The following is a 22,810-nucleotide window of genomic DNA, read 5'->3' on the forward strand; positions in this document are numbered from 1 at the left end:
AAAGTATAGCTAACAAAATCCCTAACCTCCATGCCTGGTTGATGCACAATAAACCTGACATCCTATCTATCTCAGAAACATGGCTAACGCCCCATATAAAAGACTCTGAAATAATTCCACCAAACTATTCTATCATTAGAAAAGACAGGACCCACAAGAAAGGTGGAGGAGTAGCTCTCCTCTACTCATCCTCCATGTCAGTTGCACCTTATAACAAACCTACTCCTCAATTTAACAACGCTGAACTACTCATAACTCTACTTCAAATTAGCAAACACATGTATCGTTTCGCTCTATATCCCCCCAGGGGATAATATTTCCACACTCGAAGACATCCTCTCCTGGCTCACCAACAACGTTAGCAATGAAACCATAATCTTAGGTGATGTGAATATCAACTGGGCCTCAATCCAGTCTCCCCCACACCCACTCAACATCAACCTATATAATTTTTCACAACTTATCACCTCTATAACACACCCCTCAAAATACCTCTCCAACGGCAGCATCCTGGATTGGATCTTAGTCTGTCATCCCCATTATTACTCAAACAATGATACTCTCCCCGATCCCCTTAGTGACCACCTACCCATCTACACCTACTGACTCCCCTTACTACTAGATCACACCCACAATTATATTACCTTACGTAACCAAAAAATCTTCAACCCATCAACCTTTAACTCCCTAAAAGCAATACACTGGAACTGTCTAAAAACCTTACCTTTAGATAATGCAGTTGCCCACTTCAACACAACTTTCTTAAATATACTAGACTTCCTTGCTCCACTAAGAGCAAAGAGAATAAAAATTAAAACCGCCCCTTGGCTTACCAAAAACACACTAGCTAGCTACAATGCGGCAAAGAGATGGTCTGGGCACACTATCAGAAAAATAAGTCCCCCTTCACCCTTAATGAATATAAAATACTTAGAAACAGGGTAAAAGAGCTCATCATCCATGATCGACAAAATTACTTTTCTATACTCCAAAACAATAACAAAACAAATCCTCAGAAATTCTGGAAAGGTGTCTCCACTCTACTTAATCCCAGTAAACCTGTCACCCCCACCCCAGACTCTAATGCCCAGATGCCGACTTAGCTACTCAATTCAACTCTTTTTTTCATCGATTATATTTTAAAATTAACCTCTTTCTCCAACAACACTTTCGCCAACTCTCCCCCATCCACCCCAAACACCCCACCCTGCACTACTACCACTCCCCCCCTCACATCTACTAGCTCTGTACCCTCTACCTCTGCTCCTACTCTCACTTCCTCCACATCTTCTTCACCCAGTAATACCCCCTCTCCACACTCCCCACCATTCACACTAAGACCCATACCCACTTCTACTATACAAAAACTCCTTCAGAAACTAAAACCTAGCACTAACGCTCCTGATAACATCCCTTCCTATTTTCTTAACATATCTGTTGAAGCAACTGCCTACCCCATTAGCATACTAATCAGTCGCTCTATCCAAGAAGGCATAGTTCCCCAAATCTGGAAAAAAGCCTTCATCATACCTTTACATAAGGGTGGTAACAATAACTATGTTAACTTTCGCCCCATCGCTAAACTCCTGGAAAAATGTATTCAACTACAACTACTTCCTTATCTCTTAGATAACCACCTGCTAACTCCCACACAACATGGATTCAGACCTAATCACAGCATCATGACAGCACTCCTCTCCTTCCTTGAAACTGTAAATAAAGCCCGGGACTCGGGCCTTATTGTCTCTACCCTTGTACTCGACCTCTCTAAAGCCTTTGATACCATCTCACACAGGCTGCTTCTAACCAAACTTGCAAAACTTAACCCATCTCCCTCATCATTGAACTGGTTCTCCAGCTACTTAACCAATAGATATCAAGCAGTAAAATGGAAAAAGGCAACCTCCTCATTCCTTAATACCCCAACCGGAGTTCCCCAAGGCTCCATATTAGCACCCCTCCTCTTCAACATATTTATAAATGATTTCCATACCGCTATCCCTCTCTCCAATAACATCCAATATGCAGATGATTCTACCATTATCTGCTCTGCCACATCTATCCCCTCCCTCCTAAAACTAACCCAGGATGCTTTTTCAACCACTGAGCAATGGATGAAAAGTAATCACTTGGCACTAAATGCCTCTAAAACCAAGCTAATGATTTTCACCCCCTCTAAAGTCAACTCTATCAATATAAACACCTTCTCTATTACTAGTCAAAATAACATTCCTCTGGAGCTAGTGTCAGAGACCAAACTACTTGGAGTCCAAATTGACCAACTAAAAATCAACTCCCATCTACAACTAAATATCAAAAACCCATCAAAAAATAGGTATGCTTTATTGGCAAAAGTACTTCCTTACAACTGCCACTAAAATCACTCTTTCCACTTCCTTTCTTATTCCTTCCCTTCTCTATGGAGCCCATCTTCTAACTAATCTGCAAACATCTTTAAAAACACAGCTCTCCTCCTGTTGCAACAAAATCACCAGGCTTGCTACCAGCCAAAAGTCTTCTACCCACCATTGTTCCTCTCTCCAACAAGTAAAATGGCTAGAACTACCCAAACATCTCACCTATACTCAACTATCCCTCGCTCATAAGCTCATTTTCAACCCCTCCCTCTGTCCCTCCCTGTCCACTGTCTTTAAACTGCACCTTCCTGATAAGAGTATTAAGGTCCAACAACGAAAATCTGCTTGAAATACATAAACCTACTCGTCCCCCAGGCAAAAATCTTCTATCAAATGGCCTTGCACGCCTCTGGAACTCCCTACCTCCATCCATTCGTACCACTTCTAACCATTTTAATTTCAAAAAATCTCTTCATTTTTACCTAGCATTACAGTGGGAATGCTCCTGCTTCCACCCCACATAAACACTAAAATTCACAAGTCCTCCTAACTCTAGCACACTCATTAAATTTAGGGCATCTGCTAGAATACTGTCTTGAGATTCTGCAAGAATACTGACTTTTAACTTGTACCGAATTCTCATTTTAACTTTGTACACCCCTTATAATGTGTATTTGATACAAGTTTCATTAATTGTCAACTTATTTCTAATGTTTGTTTATAATATGGATTTCCTGCTTGAATTGTTACAATGTATAATGCATTTGTATTGTTTGTTTTATTATGTATTCTTGCTTGAATTGTTACAATGTATAATCATCTCTAATAACCTAATGTAACATTATTTTGTCTGGAGCTTTTCTCCCCAGGACTCCATTGAAAACTGGTTCATCTTGGCCCAATGGACTATCCTGGTAAACCAACTGCAAATAAATAAAATCCCATGAGTGGAGGAGCTCCCTGGTCAGCCTGAGTAAGAAGCTGCGATCCCTGATAAAATCCTCCAAAGCTAGTTACGAAAACAAAATCGCCACTGATTCTAAAGACAACCACAAAGCATTCTATACCTCTCAAGAATCTCAGTAGCAACACTCAGATCTGCTCTGAGTTACAGCACAATGGCACTAAATATACAGACCCAACTGATATTGCCAATATCCTGGCAGGTTCAGTGCTAACTTCCCCCCCCTCACCCCCTAAAGAGCCCATCTCTATACCAGAAGAATGCAAAGTTCCTGTATTCGCAGCTGCACAGGTAAAAAACACTCTCTCCAAAGCCAAGAACACTGCATCCATGGGACCAGACAACATCCCAGGCTGCGTTCTACATGAACTACAGAACAAACTGGCACCCCACCTAAGTACCATGTTCAATCATAGCCTCACCTCAGGCTTTGTGCCTGCTGAATGGCGCACACCGGTTATCCCACTCCACAAGGGGGGAGCCACCACGGACCCCAGGAACTACCGCCCCATTAGCCTGACTAGCCTGGTCTTCAAGGCAGTGGAACATATCATCATGGAACTTATAAACAGACAGTGGAAATCTCCAGACTCTGGACCCCACCCAGTTCGGGTTTGTAAAAGGCAGATCATGTCTCCTACACCTGGTAAATTTCTTTGAAGCAGTCACCAAAGCCGTAGACTAGCATATGTATGTGTGTGCAGACAGTGGTGTCAACTGTGTTCCTGCTTTCACAGGTTCCACTGGTGGATGGTCCAGAATAATAGGTCATCATAGAGCTGATGTCAGCTGGGCACCTGTGGTTGAAGGCAACACAGATGCCACAATGTCTGAAACACTACAAGGGGAGAGGTCATTTGTATCCCCCATTACAATGGCCCCTGTTGAGGTACAGTCTAAATACAAACTCATCAGGCATGATAGACATCTTGTACCTGTGAGTCCTTCTTGGGCTTCACCACTATCCCTGCCATACAACATACTCAAAACATGCATCACCCCTGAGGAGCACATGTCCACCATAGGGGATAGACGCAGGGAGTTGCGTATTGCCTTTACTTCATGTCCATCTGTTGTATGGCTACAGCACTTGGGATTAACCAGAAGATGTGCTGGTTAGTGATCCAGACATGAACAGCTATTGGCCACAACATTGTGGAAATGTACCTAACCTGGCATATCCAACAACTGTAACGTCCACAGAGGTTCCTCACTAAAAGAATACAGTGCGTGAGTAACATGTCCTATGCAGACCACCTCAAAGCCCTATCCCTTTAGTCTCTTAGACTGTTCAGGGGAGATCTATGCCTGGCATACAAAGAATGGCGGACCCCACTCTGGAACTCCTGCATATCTGTAAAACAAACAGCACCAGAATTACTTATTCTAAAGACTTAAACCTCGCATGCGATATGAATCGGACGTGCTGAAGAGACAGGTATGTATCCCAGGGACTATCCCTTCAATAGAACAGGCTCCCCATCATTGTGAAGCAGAGTTTCTTCGTAACCCAGTTCTAGTGTAACTTGGACAAATGGATGGGGAACAGGAAATTCATCCCTGGTTTGGCACATATGTTCCTAATAGACACAAGCAGCCTGTAAATGTTTCATTACACAGGTCCCTACAGTACTTGTAAATGGTTTATCTTCCGAGACCCTGGTTACACTTATCAAGGGACCCAAAACTTGTCAGATTTGGGATGCATGGCTAGGCTTAAAAAGGCCTTTCTGGCCATTAGCCCAGTAGATACCTATGAACCTATCTAGATCTTGCCAAGGCTTTCAACACCATCACCCCACTCTGGAATTATAGATAATCTCTCTAAACTAGGTATAAAATCTCTGTCACAAGATGGGTTGCCAACTGGCTCACTGACAGAAACCACACTGTGAAAGTAGCAGACTCCTAATCCGACTTCAGACAAGTAGAGTACCACAGGGTTCAGTCCTGGGTCCTCCTGTTGGGTATCTACTTCAGAGAAGTAGATATCAAACACAGAAGGTCTTTGGCTAAGTTCGCCGATGACTGCAAACTAGGAGCCATAATCGAAACTCCTAACTATGTGGACATCCTACAAAAGGGCCTCACTGAGACAGAGGCCTGGTGTCAAAGCTATGGCCTCCAGCTCAGTGCCAGAAAGTGCATTGTCATCCCCTTTGGTAAAAACTCTGTACCCATGAAATACAACATAGGCGGTAGTATACTTAACACCGAAAGTGTGATAAGAGACCTTGGGACACAGGTGGACAGTAGTTTCTCCTTTGATAATCACATCGCCACAGTAGTCAGGAAATCCTTTGCGGCACACCTCATCACAAAAGGTTACTCATCCAGAAAGAGGTCATTGTTCCCCTCTACTCATCACTCATTAGACCCATTATATAGAGTACAGCGCCCGTTTTGGTGTGTACCTCACAAGACATCATCAACAACTGGAAAGGCTGCAGAAATACCTCACAAAGAGGATTACCGGCCTCAAATAGATGCCCTATGCAGACAGTCGCAAAAAACTCCAGCTGAGAGTAACATGTCCTATGCAGACCACCTCAAACCCCTATCCCTTTAGTCTGTCTCTTGGACTGTTCAGGGGAGATCTATGCCTGGCATACAAAGAATGGCAGACCCCACTCTGGAACTCCTGCATATCTGTAAAACAAACAGCACCAGAATTACCTATTCTAAAGACTTAAACCTCGCATGTGATATAAATCGGACCTGCTGAAGACAGGTATGTCACATGTTGCCTACTCAGAGGTGATCTCTGCCTAACATACAAAGCTATGTCAAACCCAGAGCTGTTGGACATGCTCCACTTAAAGAAATCCCAATCCCTCCGAGCTACACACTAGGGACCTAAACCTTGTCACCACAATAAATAGAACATGCCGGAGCGATAGATTCCTGTCCCAGAGACTTCCCATACTCTGGAATAAACTACTATATCAAACAAAGCTCCTCATTAGCACTCTTAAAGAAAAATCTTGATTGGATGGGAAATAGGAAATTCACCCCCGGGATCACCTCTGTGGCTCTGCTAGACAGTGGCACTGGAAAATAATTTTCTTGGGTGGTAAAAGCCAGGGTACCTTTTTGGCTGGGCTTGTATAGGCCTCAGGGCCGATAGCCTAGTACCTACCTATGAATTGTAAAAAACAGTATGTCAACTTTAGAATGCTCCACAATTGTGCTTAAAAGTAAATGGAGATAAAATGTAATGCAACAGCTTTTACAACAGTATCAAACACAACCTTAAAATTCTGGCCATCCATTAAAGAAATCATCTTGGCCAAAAATTCAACCTTAATCACACTCCCAGTAACTCCACTCAAAGCTTCAATGGACCATTTTGTAGATAATCCATGCCTAACAAAGGATTCCAAAACATCCAGTTCCAACCCTGCCCAACAGCCAGATATCACCACATCCTGTATAATACTTGCACCAAATAAAACCATGGTATACCTCAGCTGATCTTTCAAGTGAGTACCTAAAAGTAATTGCTGATAGCATAGCCTATCCTGTGTCAGTCCTTATAAATAGGTAAAACAAATCGTACATCCTCCTCCTAAAAGGAGGAAATCCAGCAGACTAACTTTAGACCTGTAGCAGTCTTATTCCCCCTTCAAATTACTTGAAACAAGTTCAGCAATTGTTTTTGAATACAATCTATTCCCCACACAACACGTCTTCAGTTCCTCCCATAGTTCTAACACTGCACGTCCAACTTGGACGCAGTCAAAGCTAGAGATAACTGCAGACTAAAATTCTCCTTTCTAAACTTTCTGAACTCATCTAAAGCCTTCACCAGTTTCACAGCAAACTTCTACTTCAAATGTCCTCACTAGGTCAATTTCATCCCACCATTCTTTGGTTTAAAAGCTAGTTATCCAGTAGTTCAGTCAGTAAAATGGCACTCCACCCCATCATACCTCCAGGTCACCACCAGTGTACCCCAAGGCTCTATGCTTAGTCCCCTCCTCTCTCACTGTCACCTTGAATGCACACACAAGACCTCCCTAAGTCAGTACTCAAATGACTCCACATTCATCTGCATATCTGACAACCTGGCAAACATCAAATTACTCGGGAAGCTTTAGCAGCCACTAAAACATGCACTGTAACATAATTTGTGCTCAAACCCCCCAAAAAAACTTTTTCCAAAAGCCCCTCATGAAAAGAAATTTTAAAGTTTCTCTCGCACCCAATGAAGTCAGTTGTCTTAGTAAATTAAGGATAAATAGTGGTTGGTTATCTTAAGTTTAACCTTCATATAAAAAATAGCATAAATATATACACACACATACACTTGTGTGTGTGTGTGTATGTATATATATATATATATATATATATATATATATATATATATATATATATATATATATAGTATCGTGTACATGTATGTATATATTGCTTACAGTATTTTGCTCTGGTGTAGTGAACTGCCTGTTTGCCATATGAGGAGCTTTGTTGTTCCCAGTGTCAGTTTGTGTACATAGCCAAGTGGTTGTGGCACAGAAATCTGCAATCTGTGTATACCTTTTACCAGGCCACTACTGTTTGGATCTTGATTCCAGGAGTTTAGCTTCCTTTGACACATTTTTGCTGCACGACTGTGAGCTCTTAATGTCTGTCTCACTAGGAGGTGATTGGTATTGCCTGTGATTCTACTCAGCTGTCAAGCACCTTGCAGGTGGTCTTGAAGTAATAAGTAATGTATTCACCTTGTAGGTTAGACTGCTGGTAAATAATGGTGCTAATTTTTTAGTGATGTATGTTTGAATAGCCTGGTGATCTGGTCTTGAGCCCCAGCAAATAATTTTGCTGATTCATAACTGGAGCTGACCAGCTACTACTTCCACTTGAGAAAATGAAAGTACAGAAGTTTAACTATAGTAGTGCCTACAAAGTGTCAGATTGCACTTGCTGTAACGTCTGTGAAGAGCAACTCTTAAAAAAGGTTTGTGACTCAGAGCTTTTAGTTCTGCATGCGTGTGGAGTGAACTTACGATAATCATGGATACCTTTAAAAATGTCTAATTTTTTTTTTTGCACTGTCCTGAAGAAATATATTTTAGTGGGCAGCAAAAGCTTGAAGTCATTGAAATGACAGTTAAAATCAAGAATTTAATTTCGGAGATGTGTGGGCGCAGTTTCCTCAGATGTCCTATTTTAAGGCGTTTTAGCCCAGTTTCTTACTTTTGTTTTTTTCTTTGAGACTTGTATTGCATGCAGTTTTGCCTTTCATCTGTGAAGTCCTGCAGGGAACCTTTTCAAAATTTTGAGTGTTCACTACAGCCGACCTGTGAAGCAAGGTCTTTCACAGGTAGCTTTTCTTTCACTGCCTCCTAGCTGTGGCTCAGGGCCGTTTACCTTTTAGAGGCTTAGTTGTATTTTAAACTTCACTAGTCTTGAGTGGTAGAGGATAAAGTAGGATGTTCTTCGTGTTTCACTGTTGCAGTCATCACGTTTGGGTTATCTGCTTGCAGTAGCCCTCAGTCTGCCTGATTATCAAAGTCTTGGGTCCTGGGTCGGTTGTGGTCTCATCTTCCATGACATCATGTAGTCAGAGGTATAAAGCATGCAGCCAACGCCATTACATAAGTCTCTCTTGCTATGCGGTGCCCAAAGCAGAAGCAGTTTGTAAGTGCTGGAAGCAGACTCCTGAAATTTTCATTTTCGAGTTTCAGATCCGAAGTCTTCAACTAAGCTAAGTACCCCATTGGGGGAACCTTTTTCTTGCTCTAAACCGATGTTAGTAAAAGTTAATTGTATTTTTTGTGGAAAGCAAATACCTCTCAAAGATTTTCACGCGTACTGCATTCCTTGCTTAGGCCGAGACCATGACGTACCTCGCTGTCTGTTTTGTGCCATATTCAAACCTCGTACTATTCGTCGTCTGTTCATTTACGCATCTAAATATTTTGGTACTGTGTTCAATTATCCAGAAATTGCTTCGGTAAGCCACCCAACTACTGACATTCCGAAAAAATGCAGAGATAGGCAGACACTGCATAGGTCCAAAGCTGCCGACAATGCTTCTCCTAAGCTAGTCGCCAGTTCGCCGGTACTCAGGTGCTTTTGCAGCCCCTGATACCCCCTACTTCAGATTTGCAGGCCTCTACTGAGACACATTCGGAGTCCAATATGCCGCAAGATGCTTTGACTGTGGAACCTGCAGATGTCTCTACCTTGGATGAGTCCGAAGCCGCTGTGCAGGCACCGGCTTCTGAGGGGTGTATTCAGGCCTACTGACTTGCATATAAAACTGACGCCATCTTCTTCAAGGCCTAAAACTCGATCCATGCTTAGAAAACAGACAACCAGACTGCATGGCCAGGCCCCTATGCCTAAAAAACAAATAAGAATGACTGAAGACCTTATTACTCTAATCAGGGGATGCCACCCTTCCCCCTCTGAGACCTAGGACTGATTTTCCTTCTGATTAATCTGATCAGGATTCTGAAATTTGTTTTCTCTGATGACCAGGATTTGCCCTTGTCTACCTATGAGGATTCTGATGCAGAGGACTCCATTTCCTCTGCTTCCCCTCCAGAGGATTTTTCTTTTGGTGAAACCTTGCATACTCTTGGGGAGCATTTCTGCTGGGAAAGCCAGGATTACTGACTCCAAAAAGAGGCTTAGGGAATTCTTACTCTTGCCTCAAGACAAGCCTTTAGCTATTCCTCCTGTACTGGGCATTGTAGATGTCTTCTCGGAATCTAGCCTGGCCCCTGCCTCTACCTCCTGCTGCCAGAAAACCTAATAGGAATTAGTGTACCTAACTCTCACAAGTTCCTTTTTAAAAATCCTACTGTGGATCCTGAGACCATTTCACAGGGACCCAAGGGCATTAGGGCTACTACTGCCAAAAATCCTACCCCCTCCGATAGAGATTCCAGGGTGCTGGATAGTTGGGGTAAGAAGGTATACACTTCTGCAAGCTTGGCCATTAGAGCCTTAAACTGCCAGTTTCATATGTTAGTATCATATGTTAAAGTATCAGTAGCATATTATTGGACTGCTTAAACAGAAAATGATTCCTGACTATGCTGAAAATAATGATTTACAGGATTTTATTGCATTCTGCTGAACAAGTTGGAAAACATACTTTGCAATGTGGTTTTGATTCATTAGAGGCATCTTGCAGGGACTGCGGTGGTGGTTCTGCGGTAGCGTCACCTCACAGTTAGACGTTGCACGTTCGATTCTCAGAGCGTCTTCTGTGTGTCGACATGCATGAATGGGTGTTCCTTCATTGAAGGTTGTGCGTTAGGCCCGGCAAGCCAGCACGTAAACATCTACTGCCAATCATTAGCGGACTGGAGTTCCGCTGTGGCGACCCCTAACCGGGAAAAGCCGAAAGACAGTTTAGAGGCATCTTGCAGGGCTGCTGTCACTGGGTCTGTACATAGAAGGCATTGTTGGCTTAAGGAGCAATCTTTGCCAGATCATGTTAAAGCTAAATTACTGGATGCTCCCTTGAACCAAGACCACCTGTTTGGCAATAAAGCAGAAGTAGTACTTAAAAAGATGGAGGAAAAAGCTAAATCTATGCAAACTGTTAAATTTCCTACAAGTACAGCCTCCCAGATTTAGTAGGTATTGGCCCTCTAAGAATTGGTCCTTTTCTGCCTCTTCCAGGCCTTCAGTCCAAACCCAGAGCCAGCAGAACACTCAGGCTTCAGTCCCAAGGTACCCACAGGCCTAAGCAGTAGGGGGGCTCCCAGTTCCAAAGCAGGGAGTGGTAAGACTTCCCCTTAATGGTAAACTGTCTCAATGATTTAACTTTAAACCTTCCAAGCCCTGCTCAACCGACTGTTCCTTTAGGGGGGAAAGATTGCCCTGCATGCAAAAAACTGGGAACTCATTACCCAGGACAAATGGGTTTTAAATATAGTTCCCCCAAGGATACAGGTTCCACTTCCATTCCTTACCAACCCCAAACGGTTGGCCAGACCTACCCCGAAATCATGGGCAGAGGCTCAAAAGCAAGTTCTCTCTCTTTTAAGCGTATGAGCTATTCAACCTGTCCCAGAAGAGCAATGGGGGCAAGGTTTCTACTAGAGACTTTTCCTGGTACCCAGAAAAGACAATTCCTGGTGTCTTAACCTGGACCTGTCTATCCTAAACACTTTTTGGTAATCCCAAAATTCAAGATGCTAACTCTTCATCAGCTACTTCCCATGCTAGGCAAAGATGCCTGGTTGACAACACTGGATTTAAAGGAAGCCTTCCTGTACATCCCAATAAGGGAATCTTGCAGAAGATGCCTACGCTTCAGAGCAGGTTACATGCACTATCAGTTCTCTGCACTGCCCTTTTACTTATCTGCTGCACCCATGGTATTCACAAAGTGCCTAGCTCCAGTCATTGCATTTTCCAGACAAGTAAATATTCAAATATACCCATACCTGGACGATTGTCTAATTCAGGCAGAAAGCCAGGGCATACTATTAAATCATCTGGCATTTGTAAATAAATTGCTAACATCTGTGTGGTACATCATAAATGAAAAGAAATCACATCTTGTACCCTGCCAACAAATTGTATTCTTGGGAGCAAGCGTGAATAAAACTTCCCAGATGGCCTACCTTACGCCAGAGAAACATTCAATTGGCAGTCTACTTCAAACTACTGGCCACAAAGACCCAGCTATCTGCAAGGAAAATACTGCAAGCCCTGGAGTTCATGGCTTCTTGCATTCTAATTCCAGTGGTATATTTTAAAAAACCTATGGTGTCACATTCTCAGGATCTAGGATCAATGATTCCTATCATACCCTGTCTACAGATAGTTCCTTTGGTGGTCAGAAGCCTGCCACCAAAACAAGCGCCTGCCATTCCCTCTAACCCCTGCCATCCAAACCCTAAGAGACACATCAGACTATGCATGGGGAGGCTCACTTGGCAGGGCAGTGTGTTCAAGGCAAATGGAACCCAAATCAAATGCACTTGCATATCAATCAAAAAGAAATATTAGCTGTACAGAATGCTCTGACCACCTTCAAGGACCACATTCTTCCAGGACAATTATTGATAGACTGCAACACCACTGTTATGTGGTACATAAGCAAGGAGGAACTCACTCATACCCTCTCTGCAGACTAGCCATGGCTCTGTGGAACACCACCTTGAGCTGCCAAGTGCACCTACAGGCAAAATTCCTGCCAGGAAAGCTAAATACACTGGCAGACCTAAGCAGAAATCTCATGGACCCACACGAGTGAAACTGGAACCAAAGATATTCAACACGTTGAGAAACAAATGAAGCCCGGAGATGGACCTGTTTACCCCCCCCCCCCCCCAGAACTACCAATTGTACAAATTCTGCACAGACTCCCCAGAAACTAGCTTGTAAAGTGGATGCCCTGTCCTTCCGAAAAACCTATCAGTTTATGCCTTTCCCCCTCTGCCTCTCCTCTCCAAGGTACTACTAACGATCAAACAGGATAAACCAAGGACAATACTGATTGCACCAGACTGGCTACGCCAACACTGGTACCTCCTCTAGTGCAGGATATCACTGCTGGCACCATGGCACCTGCCTCAGACCCCTACCCTACTGTCCCAGCAGAAGGGCCAGATCCTGCATCCACAACTTCAAACCCTGAACCTGGCAGCCTGGCTAATTACCCGATCTCTCCTTTACCATCCCTCAGTAAGCAAGTGATGGATGTCATTATGGAGGCTAGGAGGCCTAGTACTAGAAAATCCTATGCTGAAAATGGAAAATATTCTGTTCCTGGTGCCAAACTCAAGGGATGGGCACAGCACTGCCCAATTTACCACATATTCTTCAATACTTAACTGAAATGCTTCGCAGGGGCCATTCCTTTTCCTCCTCCAAAATTCATGCCTTAGCCATTTCAGCTCATTACAATACAGAGCCACCCCTCTTCTCTCATCCACTGCTGAAGCAATTCCTCAGAGGGGCGAAAAACTTAAGACCCCCCAGGAGAGCCCCTACTTTAGCCTGGGACCTTAACTGTGTATTGGAAAAGCTTACCCTACTTCCCTTTGAGCCAGGTGCAAATGCAGAGTTGAAATTCCTTTCTTGGAAAACAGCCTTCCTTTTAGCCATCGCTTCAGCAAGAAGGATGTCTGAATTACTGGCCCTCATGGCAGTGGAGCCTTTCATCATCTTTCATGCTGACAGGGTGTCCTTTAGGACCAATCCCTCCATGCCCAAGGGGTGGTATCCAGTGTGGCCTTTAATCAGTCCATTCATTTGCCAACCTTTTCTAATCCACAGAACAAAAGGGAACTAATACTGCACTCCTTGGACGTGCACACACAACTTGGATTTTACTTGGACAGGACTAAGCCTCTCAGGAAATATGAACAGCTGCTGGTTGCATTTGCTGTAGGGGCAGAGGAGAAGGCCATTTCAAAGCAAACCATTTCTAAGTGGATAGGCCATTGCATTAATTTCTGCTATAAGCATCATGAAAAACCTACCCCACAGGGGTTAAGACCACATTCAACCAGGGCTGCATCTACCTCTACAGCCTTTCTCAGAGGTGTCCCTACCAGGGACAACCTAGAAGCTGCTACCTGGAGTTCTGTACAGATGTTCACCAAGCATTACCACTTGCCAATTTTTTCTAAATCCAGAGCTGGATTTGTTACTGCAGTCTTGCAGGGCCTTGTAGCTGGTCCTAATGCTAAATAATTACCTCCTCCCATCCTTAGCTTTGGGAATCTACCCAAATGTGATGACTGCAACAGTGAAACACGAAGAACATAGTACATTTGTGTACACTTACCATAAATGTAGGTGTTAGAGTGTATTCACTGTTGCAGTCCTGGTTACCCTCCCTCCAGCCGCCTGACTTCTATTGACTATACCTCTATTCTTGTTTACTATGCTTGAAGCTTTTTGGTGTATTTTCTTTTTGTTGGAGGTGTAACCTTGTATATAATTGCTTCCCGTTATGGGGGCATCTGACATCTGGGGCAAGAAAAACTGATGCAATGGTGTCTGCTGCATGCTTTATACCCCCGACTACCTGACGTCATAGAAGATGAGACCGCAACGACGCAGGACCCAAGACTTAGACAATCAGGCTGACTGAGAGCTACTGCAAACAGATAACTCAAATGTAATGACTGCAATAGTGAATACACTTGAACATCTACATTTATGGTAAGTGTACACAACTGTACTTTGTCATTACGTCTACCAAATTGTAGAAGCGGTTAGATTGCCCTGAATAGTTCTGACACCATGTTTTGGTACTGGCTTTAAAGGACAGCTATACACTCAACACTTCAACCCTAAACATGTTCCTTTTCTGATGTGTTCTCCCCTCCGTGTACACTTCTCCCCTGGAGAATAACCCCATACTTTCACACAGGTAAAAATGACTTGGCGGCTTCTATCTCTGAACATATCTGTCCTAGTCCTCTTCCTCTGTGCACACATCTTGGGGCTGAATGAAGTCTCTCGAGACTACCTTTAGGAATTTATTGACATTGATCTTGCATCATTTCTCCCAGTACATCCGAATGCAGTTTGCCAAGGGTAATGCACACAGATACCTGTAGCACTTTCATACCCTCTGAGGTCATAAAGCTATTCAGGCTCAGTATTCCTAACTGTTGCTTCTGTACGGTTGTGTAAAACCACATTATTTCCTTTCCTTAGGGCTGTGAAGCTGTTAAACCTTTTGTAGCCTGAAGGTGAATAAACCTAATAAACACAAGAGTAACTTCACAAAGTAGGTGAGCTCTGCAAGCCAGAAAATATAAATTTCTGGTTTGTTTTTGGAAGGAAGATGGATCTGAAGCTCTATAAGCAGTTTTTTTAAGGTTGTTGAGTTTAGTTTTCAAAGATTGTGCAACATGTAGGAGACTGTCAGCATCCCTGAAGAAACTGTTTTTATCGATTTGCGAACATGACTATATTTCTCATTCTTTCTGTTCTAAGTAATCTGTCTTGCCAAATGACAGTCTAAGGTATTGTGAATTCATAAGTAATGCATCCCAGTGCATTATAGCCAAGATAGATTCCCTCCCCAAAAAAGTCAGCATGTCTGCAGACATTAATAGTGCTACTGTCAAGCTTGATTATGTAGATCTTTGTAGAAACTTGTTTTTCGGTTTATTCCCGGTGTTGGTCTTTTTACAGTATGGTCTCCATTTAACACAAGTATTTGAAATGAAAAGCTGAATCTTGTAGGTGATGGTAGGCGCTACTGTGAAATCTGCTGTTATGGATTTAGTAATACTGTATTTGTTGTGTGATAGCATACTACTTTAAACATCCTTTAATTCTGGGGTGTTTGGACTATATTGTAAAGTAGCCAAAGGTAGTTTTTTCACATCTCGTTAAAAATGAGCAGAGTCAAATAGAACATGTTGCAGATAGTGCAACATTTTAGAAGTTTGTTTTGGGTGCCTTAAAAGTGAATAATCTAAAAACATTTTTCGAAGTCCGAGTCTTTTAAATGATTTTGTCACAATAGAAAGGCTTTTCCTTTCCCTTTTCAAGCTTCATACTTTAGTAGCCATTTGCTGGCAAAGGCTAACGTTTGAGCTGTAGTAAGGAGTGATGTGACTGAAGACTGTATTAAATGCAGTTGAAGAGATTAGTACAGCAGACATTACTGGACACTACAAAGCAGTTCTTAGTAAAAGTATCTGATGTTTCATTCTTTCTCACAGGTTCAGATCCAGCACTGCCACATACAAAAGACGTCTGATCCAATTCTCAAGCTGCTTCCTCTACCCATAATGCTATATTCTGTCCTCAACCCCTCAGATTCTGTTTGCTGCCATTGCAGTAAGATGTAGGATTGCCATCTTGAGCTTGTAAGATTTTTTTTTCCTGATTATTGTCCAGTTCTTCTGAAATTTCATTTTTAGACTTTGTAGCTGCTCTTCCCCAGATAGGTGCAGTAAATTAGTGTTGAAGGCTTGCTGCCTGCTTCTTCTGGGGCTCAAATCCCCTCCAAAGTATGCCCACTTTCCTGGGACTCCAGGAAACTGGTTCCTCAGAAGTCCCCCCCCCCCCCCCCCCCGAGGGCTGCTTTGGAGCCACTAGAGAAGGTGAAGATCTCTGATCAGGCCATCTTGGATCTGAAGTCCTTTGGGCCTCCCTTGGATCCACAGTCCTCTGATCAGATGGCCTCCCCTTTTACCCTCTAACTCCTTTTCAAATCCTAAGCTTTCTGATCTGACGAGCTGACAACTTACACCAGAGTACATTTTGAAACCTGTCTTTCTGGCCCTGTCCACTCAACTTTCAAACACTCTCTGGAAATCAAGACCAGTGTCCACAGCGTCTTCAGATCTTCAAGGAGTTTGACAGTGGCAGATGTGGACAAGAATGATGAAAAATTTCGGGGCTCCAATACAGTTGGATCCTGCCAGCTCCTTCCCTTCATGGATCCATGAGTGTACCTGCTAAGCCCATTTTCTGGTCTGACCAGTGGTTTTGGCGTCCCAGCATGCCAGATGTCTGAGAGGTTCAGCGTCTGATCCAAGAAAAGTACCGTCATCAACTTTGATGGTATCCCTGCCTGGTTCTGCTCTGATGCTCTAAGACTGGGTCTCTGATCTTTATCAGATCTGCCCTTCCCCTTGGAGTCTTGGCCCTGGACAGCTCTATTCAGATTCTCCTCATGAGCCTCTGATTTAGGGGGCGGCTGTGACCTCCTTCCTTGGAGACTTCAGCTCGGAGGAGGAAGGTAGTGGTTTCCCCTGGTCTGTCAGCTTTCAAAGTGGTAGAAAGGACTTTCTCATTGTGTAGACAACAGTCCTCTTATCTCTGATCCTAATAATTTCGCTCTCGCTGGGTTTGAGCTCTGAATCAATCAGACCTGTTCCACAAGGACAGCCAGTTCTGAGAAATCCTCAGACAGGTTCCCTAAAGGAATTTCCCCTCTTTTGATCGCTGTCAAGCACCCCACTAAAGAGATTCCTCAGAAGAGAATGTGTAAGAGGAGAGAGACTTGCCCATGGAGTCTCTCAGACATGGATTTTGATGAGTGAGGGGTACCGCAGATTGCCACCTGATAACATCTCCTTTGGAGAGATGTCCTTGAAATCTATAGACAAGAAGGGTAGCTAGTCTTCCCAGTGCTTTTCTCCTGAAAATCAATCTTTCTGGAGGATTTTGGTGCCGAACCATGCATCTTGGGTGACGACCCCCCCCCCCCAATCGGATGAACTTATTGACTTGGTTTCCTGCAGGGCTTGGAAAGAACTGGGCACTGTTTAACGTATCCCCAAGTACCTGGACAAAGTTTTGGTTCCTCCAGATGATAGACCCCACTGGAACCAGGGAGTTGCGGTTGATGCTATAGTGGTGACTGCAGCCACCAAGGTGGAGCTAGCTGACCAAAGTTCCTTTGTCCATCCACCAAAGTCCAGGAGAGAAATGGACAGATTTGAGAAGCAAGTGTATGCCTTTGCTACGTTCATGCGGAGGTCGTTAAACTGTCTGGCGCACTTTACTTGGCAACAAAGACATTTGAAGAAGGAACTATCAAATACGAAGTCCATGACTACGGAGGAGCTGGAAAAGATCTCTTCACAACTGGCCACTCTATTGTCCACTTCTAATGCATCATTGAAGCTGATCTCCCATGCAGCCAAGAGTGCCTCATGAGCTCCCGGTTCAGGTATAGCCATTAGAAGTGCTTGGATGAGGCTGTGCAATTCTGCAGAAACCTTCAGGATGTCCTTTCAGGGCCCTCTTTGGCTCATCCTTGTTCGGGTTCATCAGATATGCTCACCTGCAGCAAACAAATGACTGCCATAGGAGTCAAGTTTTCTACCCCTCAACAGACTTTTTGTAGAAGCCAATGAGTTGGTAAGATGTGGTTCTTAAAATGTGTAGGTCCTTTCCAGGCCTTGTGTGAGGCAGAGGAGGAAACTTCAGTGAAAGTCTTCCTCTAGGTAAAGGGGGGTCCGCAGAATCAGGACTTCAGAGATTCCTCTCTGATAGGCCCTATCAGCGCTTCTGAAGTGTTGCCCAACTGTTCATTTCTGGAAGTAATCGGGGCATTTCTGTTGGCCCCTAGATGCCTGGACAGCAATAAAAAAAATGTATTAAGTTTCCGAAGGTTATTACATACTGGCCATTCAACCCAGTCAGACAGAGCTTGCAGCTCTAAAAATACAAAACCTGCTCCAGAAAAGTCATCCAAGAGGTCCAAGCCGACCAGATAGAATTCTGAATCATCTTGTTTTTTAGTGCCAAAGAAAACAGGGTATCCAAGACCCATTTTGGAACTAAGCAACTTAAATCAGTATATAAAGTAGTTGAAGTTACAAATGGTCACTGTTCGGTCCATTCTGCCTTTTCTGCACAAGGATGATTGGCTGTACACTTAATGTCCAGGATGCATACTATCGCATAAAAATGGGCAGGTGATTCAGGAGACATCTAAGCTTTTGGCTAGGAGCCAATCGTTACCAGTTCAGAGTACTGCCCTTCGGACTTTCCATAGTCCTTGGGGTGCTTACCAAATGCATGGCAGTAGTAGCAGCTCAGCTGAGACTGGAGGGATTCCACATGTTTCTATATCTCTATTAGCTCCTCAGTGCCCCATCGAAGCATTAACTTCTACAAGCTAGGGACCACTTGCTCCAGGTTACCAACTCCTTAGGCATCTTAAACCATACAAAGTCAAACCTAGTCTCAGTACAGACCCTGGAATTTATAGAAAACTCTTGAATATAACAACTCTGGTAAGTGGCCTTGCCTCTCCATCACATCACATCCCTGAGATTAAGTTCAGGCCATACTGTTGTACCCATTTCCTCCAACATGTTTGATACTGCAGTCTCTGGCGTCTGTCAGCTGCCATTATTCTAGTTCTTGTAGCAAAGTTCTTTATGCGACTGCTTCAATGGGCATTGGCAGTACAGTTGTCTGTACTTTAGCCCCTATTTTCCATAAGACTCACCCTAGTCTGCAAATGTCATATTCGCTGGTGGCTTCAGTCCATCTCTTCCTGGGCAGACATATTACCCTTCTGCCACCAGTTGCCACTGTGACCACACATGCTTCCCAAGTTGGGTGGAGCATTTCTTGGGAAAGATGTCCAAGGCACATGGTCCCCTCTGGAGACCAAGTTCCTTATCCGCATCCTAGAGGTAACAGTCCTAATGTTGCAAGTATTTCAAGACATTCTCCCTCCAAGTACTATTGCAATTCAAACGGACAAAATATCAGTCTGGTACATTGCCAAGTAAGGAGAAATTTGATCATGTCTACTTTGCAGAGGCTCTGTGAGGGTTTGGGATTGGGCAATATCTTCAGATCGCTTTCTCAGTGCAAAGCACATCCTGGGGAGAACCAACCAACTAGCAGAGACAGGCTCAATAGATCCATTCTGATGCTTCACGAGTGGTGTCAGTGGTGAATGTGATTTTCAGATGTTGAGGCCAGCCTTGCTGTGATCTATTTGCCTTACCCCTTCAAGTGCAGCAAGTATTTTGCTGTGATCCCCCCCCCCCCCGGGACAGACAGAGATGCTTTGATCCACAGTTGGCCCCTGGGTCTCCTGTATGCATACCCTCCTATTCCCTTGATTCCAAAGTGCTTTCAGAAAGCAGGTAGGTTTCTCCTTGTCTCACTTGAGATATTCTCCATGGATTCTGGAATCCCCTCAGGATCTCCTGTCCCATCCATGGAATATTCAACATCCCGATATCCACACAGTCTAACTGCGTGGTTTCTCCACTTCCAGTAATAGTCCAGGCTTGCTTCTCCAGTTCATGAGATTATCCTGACTTCCCAGAAGGCTTCTACCAAGAAAGTCTACAGAATCAAAAGCAAATGGGAAAGATTTTCTATATGGGCTTCCAACCAGAATATCTACCCTTTTTTTTAGCACCTGTTTCGGTCATTCTTCTCTTCCTAATACATTTTTGAAGGGGCTAGTTTCTGTAGCACTAAACTTCAATTGGCAACAATCTCCAATTTCCATACTGAAAACAAATCCTTTCTCTGGCTACATCCAGGTTGTGTGAAGCCTTCATGTAGTATTTCTTCCCAGACCCCCAATAAGAGAACCTCCTCTTTGGGACCTTACTGTGGTTCTTAAGGGTTTGACTCTGAACCCCCTTTAAGCCAGGGAATAAATGCAATATGAAGTTTTTGTCTTTGAAAATCATCTTTAGTAGCCGTCGCTTAGAAAATTTCTGAGCTTCAGGCTTTATCAGCTAAGCCTCCTTTCCTTATCTTAGAAAGAGTGGCAATACAGACAAATCCTTTCTTCTAAAGTGGCTATTGGGAGTAAAGTTAACCAGTCCATACAATTGCCAGTCTTTCCTAAGCTTACGTATAAGGGGAGTACGTACTTCACCTCCTTGATATACACAGACGATAGAGTCTTTACCTTCACAGAACAAAGCCGTTCCGGAAGTGCAATCAGCTGTTTTATCATTTTCCTCTAGCCACCTGGGCCAGGCAGTGTGTAAACCTATTCTAGCCAAGTGGATTACTGAGTGCATTTCATTGGTTTATTCTCAAATAGAATTGGCTGTACCACATCCCTATAAAGTTCACTATACTTGGTCTGTGGTTACTTGCCTTCTCAAGGATTTCCATTGATATTTATGTTGCAGCCACTTGATCCAAGACTTGCTCCTTTGTTACACATTACAAATTAGTTATCTTCTCTAGAAGCAGAGTTTCTTTTGGTTCGTTAGTGCTCCGGCACGTCCTTCATGAGGGCCTCCCTAGGGCTGTAACTGGGGATTCTGTCCCGTCTGTGAGGAGGAATGAAAAGGGACATCAGATTTTGAAGTATGTACTCCTCATAACTTGGCATCTGTTGTCAATTTTCAGTCTTCCCTGCTTTCCCTCCCATCCATCCCTCAGCCTCGTCTGTCCTAAAAGTAGCTGGTAGACTGTTGGAACTTTCCTGTTCCAGGTTTGAGCCCTAACTTTTTTTTAAATAAATTGAGAGATTAGGCAAGCAAACTCTGAGGAGTTAGGACAGTAGAGCATTATGAGTAGTGGGAGGAGTTGGAGAATTGGATTTTAAGTCTTTTATATGTGGCTGAGTCTGATCCTACAGTTGGACCCAAACATCTGCGAGGAATAATGTAAATGGACAACACAGATGCCTAGTTTTATGGTAAGTACATGACTTTTAATTTTAATTTGTGTTAAGCTTTTGTAAGTTTCAGAATTAAATTGTGCAGTCACACTTGCAAATTCATACGCTTAGAAGTATTTGCCCAACATTAAGCATGTTAATGGAGTCAAAACACTAGTGATGCAGTTGTGTGCTATGTTAAAATGAATAGGGCATGAATGAAACAGGTTGATCTGCAAATCAGTGACCTTTATTTTTTTTGTAGAAATGTTGCAGCAATTTGAAAATTATTTTTACTTTTGTATAGAAACTGTGTGCGAGGCAGACAAGACCACCTCTACCACCACTGTACCTACAACTGTGACTCCAACACAGCCCCCCACCCCTAAAGATCCAGTGTCTATTAAATATAATGTTACTAGTTCAAATGGGACCTGCTTACTTGCACAGATGGGCCTGCAACTTAATCTTACTTACATCACAAAATACAATAAGGTAAGCACGTTTGGTTTCTAGAAAGTTGTTGAAGTACTGTGTACTTTTTTCTAGCTTCTGTCTAAAACTCATTTTACTGTAAAGAAAGCGGTTAATAAACTGGCCTATGTAAGGGAAGTAGATAATTGCAGATAAATTTAACTTGTAATGTATGTAAGGAGCAGTGAAGAAAACTAAAATAGCTGCATTTTAATGCACGGTCTCTTATGTTGACTCATTTGTGAGTAGTCTTTTTACCCACTGGAGTTTAGAAATTGTGTAGCACTGGCCCTCCCTGGTTACTTGGTTTTCTCTCACTGGTGGGGTTAACTAAATTGCCTCACTGGTGGGGTTGACTAAATTGCCTAAGGCACACCCATCAGTTGTGTCTGAGTGATCTAAAGGACTGAAGTTCTGTGTAGAGTAGTGTTTGAGGTTTGCTGGCATTGGTTTAGTTTTGATTTTTCAGCTTTTATATCTGAAGTAGTCTTTAGTTGCATGATGGTTGTTTTGGCAACCATTTGTGCCATAGGTTTTATAAGTCAGACTCTACAAAAATGCCCTCAAATGTGTTTTTAACTTGGGAATGTTTGGCTGAAAAGTCCCATTTTTAGATGCTTTCTGGGGAGCACTCCATAAGTTAATAAAAACTGATAAAAACAGTGTATTAACGTGTGGAGGTCAAGCATTTAACAGATCAAATACACTATTTGTGTGCGTTAGTGTAATACCTTCAGATGTTCATCCTCACTTAGTAGCCTGTGGGTAGAGTCCTGCCAAGGATACAGCACCCGGTCAGCTTGCCAGAGCTCTGATTTCCCCCCTCTTACTCACTCTGGCTGCTGATAGACTGCACCCCTTTTGAAGTGAAGTATATCAGCAAACAGAGTGAGAAAAATTTTCAGAATTTTACAGCCACGTTGGGAAGCATCTCTAGCTCTAAAGGAGCAGCAG

The 22,810-nt window shown here is 43.2% G+C and overlaps 1 protein-coding gene across 1 annotated transcript in view; it reads left to right on the plus strand.

Moving 5' to 3' along the window:
- The window catches only part of LAMP1 (lysosomal associated membrane protein 1), a 1,110,117-nt gene that overhangs the window by 607,494 nt on the left and 479,813 nt on the right, over positions 1-22,810 (plus strand). The window contains exon 5 of the mRNA XM_044072009.1: positions 21,690-21,877. Within this exon, the coding sequence (XP_043927944.1) occupies positions 21,690-21,877 (188 nt within the window). The remainder of the gene's footprint in view (positions 1-21,689; positions 21,878-22,810) is intronic.

The sequence above is a fragment of the Protopterus annectens genome, chromosome 5.part0 (assembly GCF_019279795.1).
Source record: "Protopterus annectens isolate FY-2018-M chromosome 5.part0, PAN1.0, whole genome shotgun sequence".
NCBI lineage: Eukaryota > Metazoa > Chordata > Ceratodontiformes > Protopteridae > Protopterus > Protopterus annectens.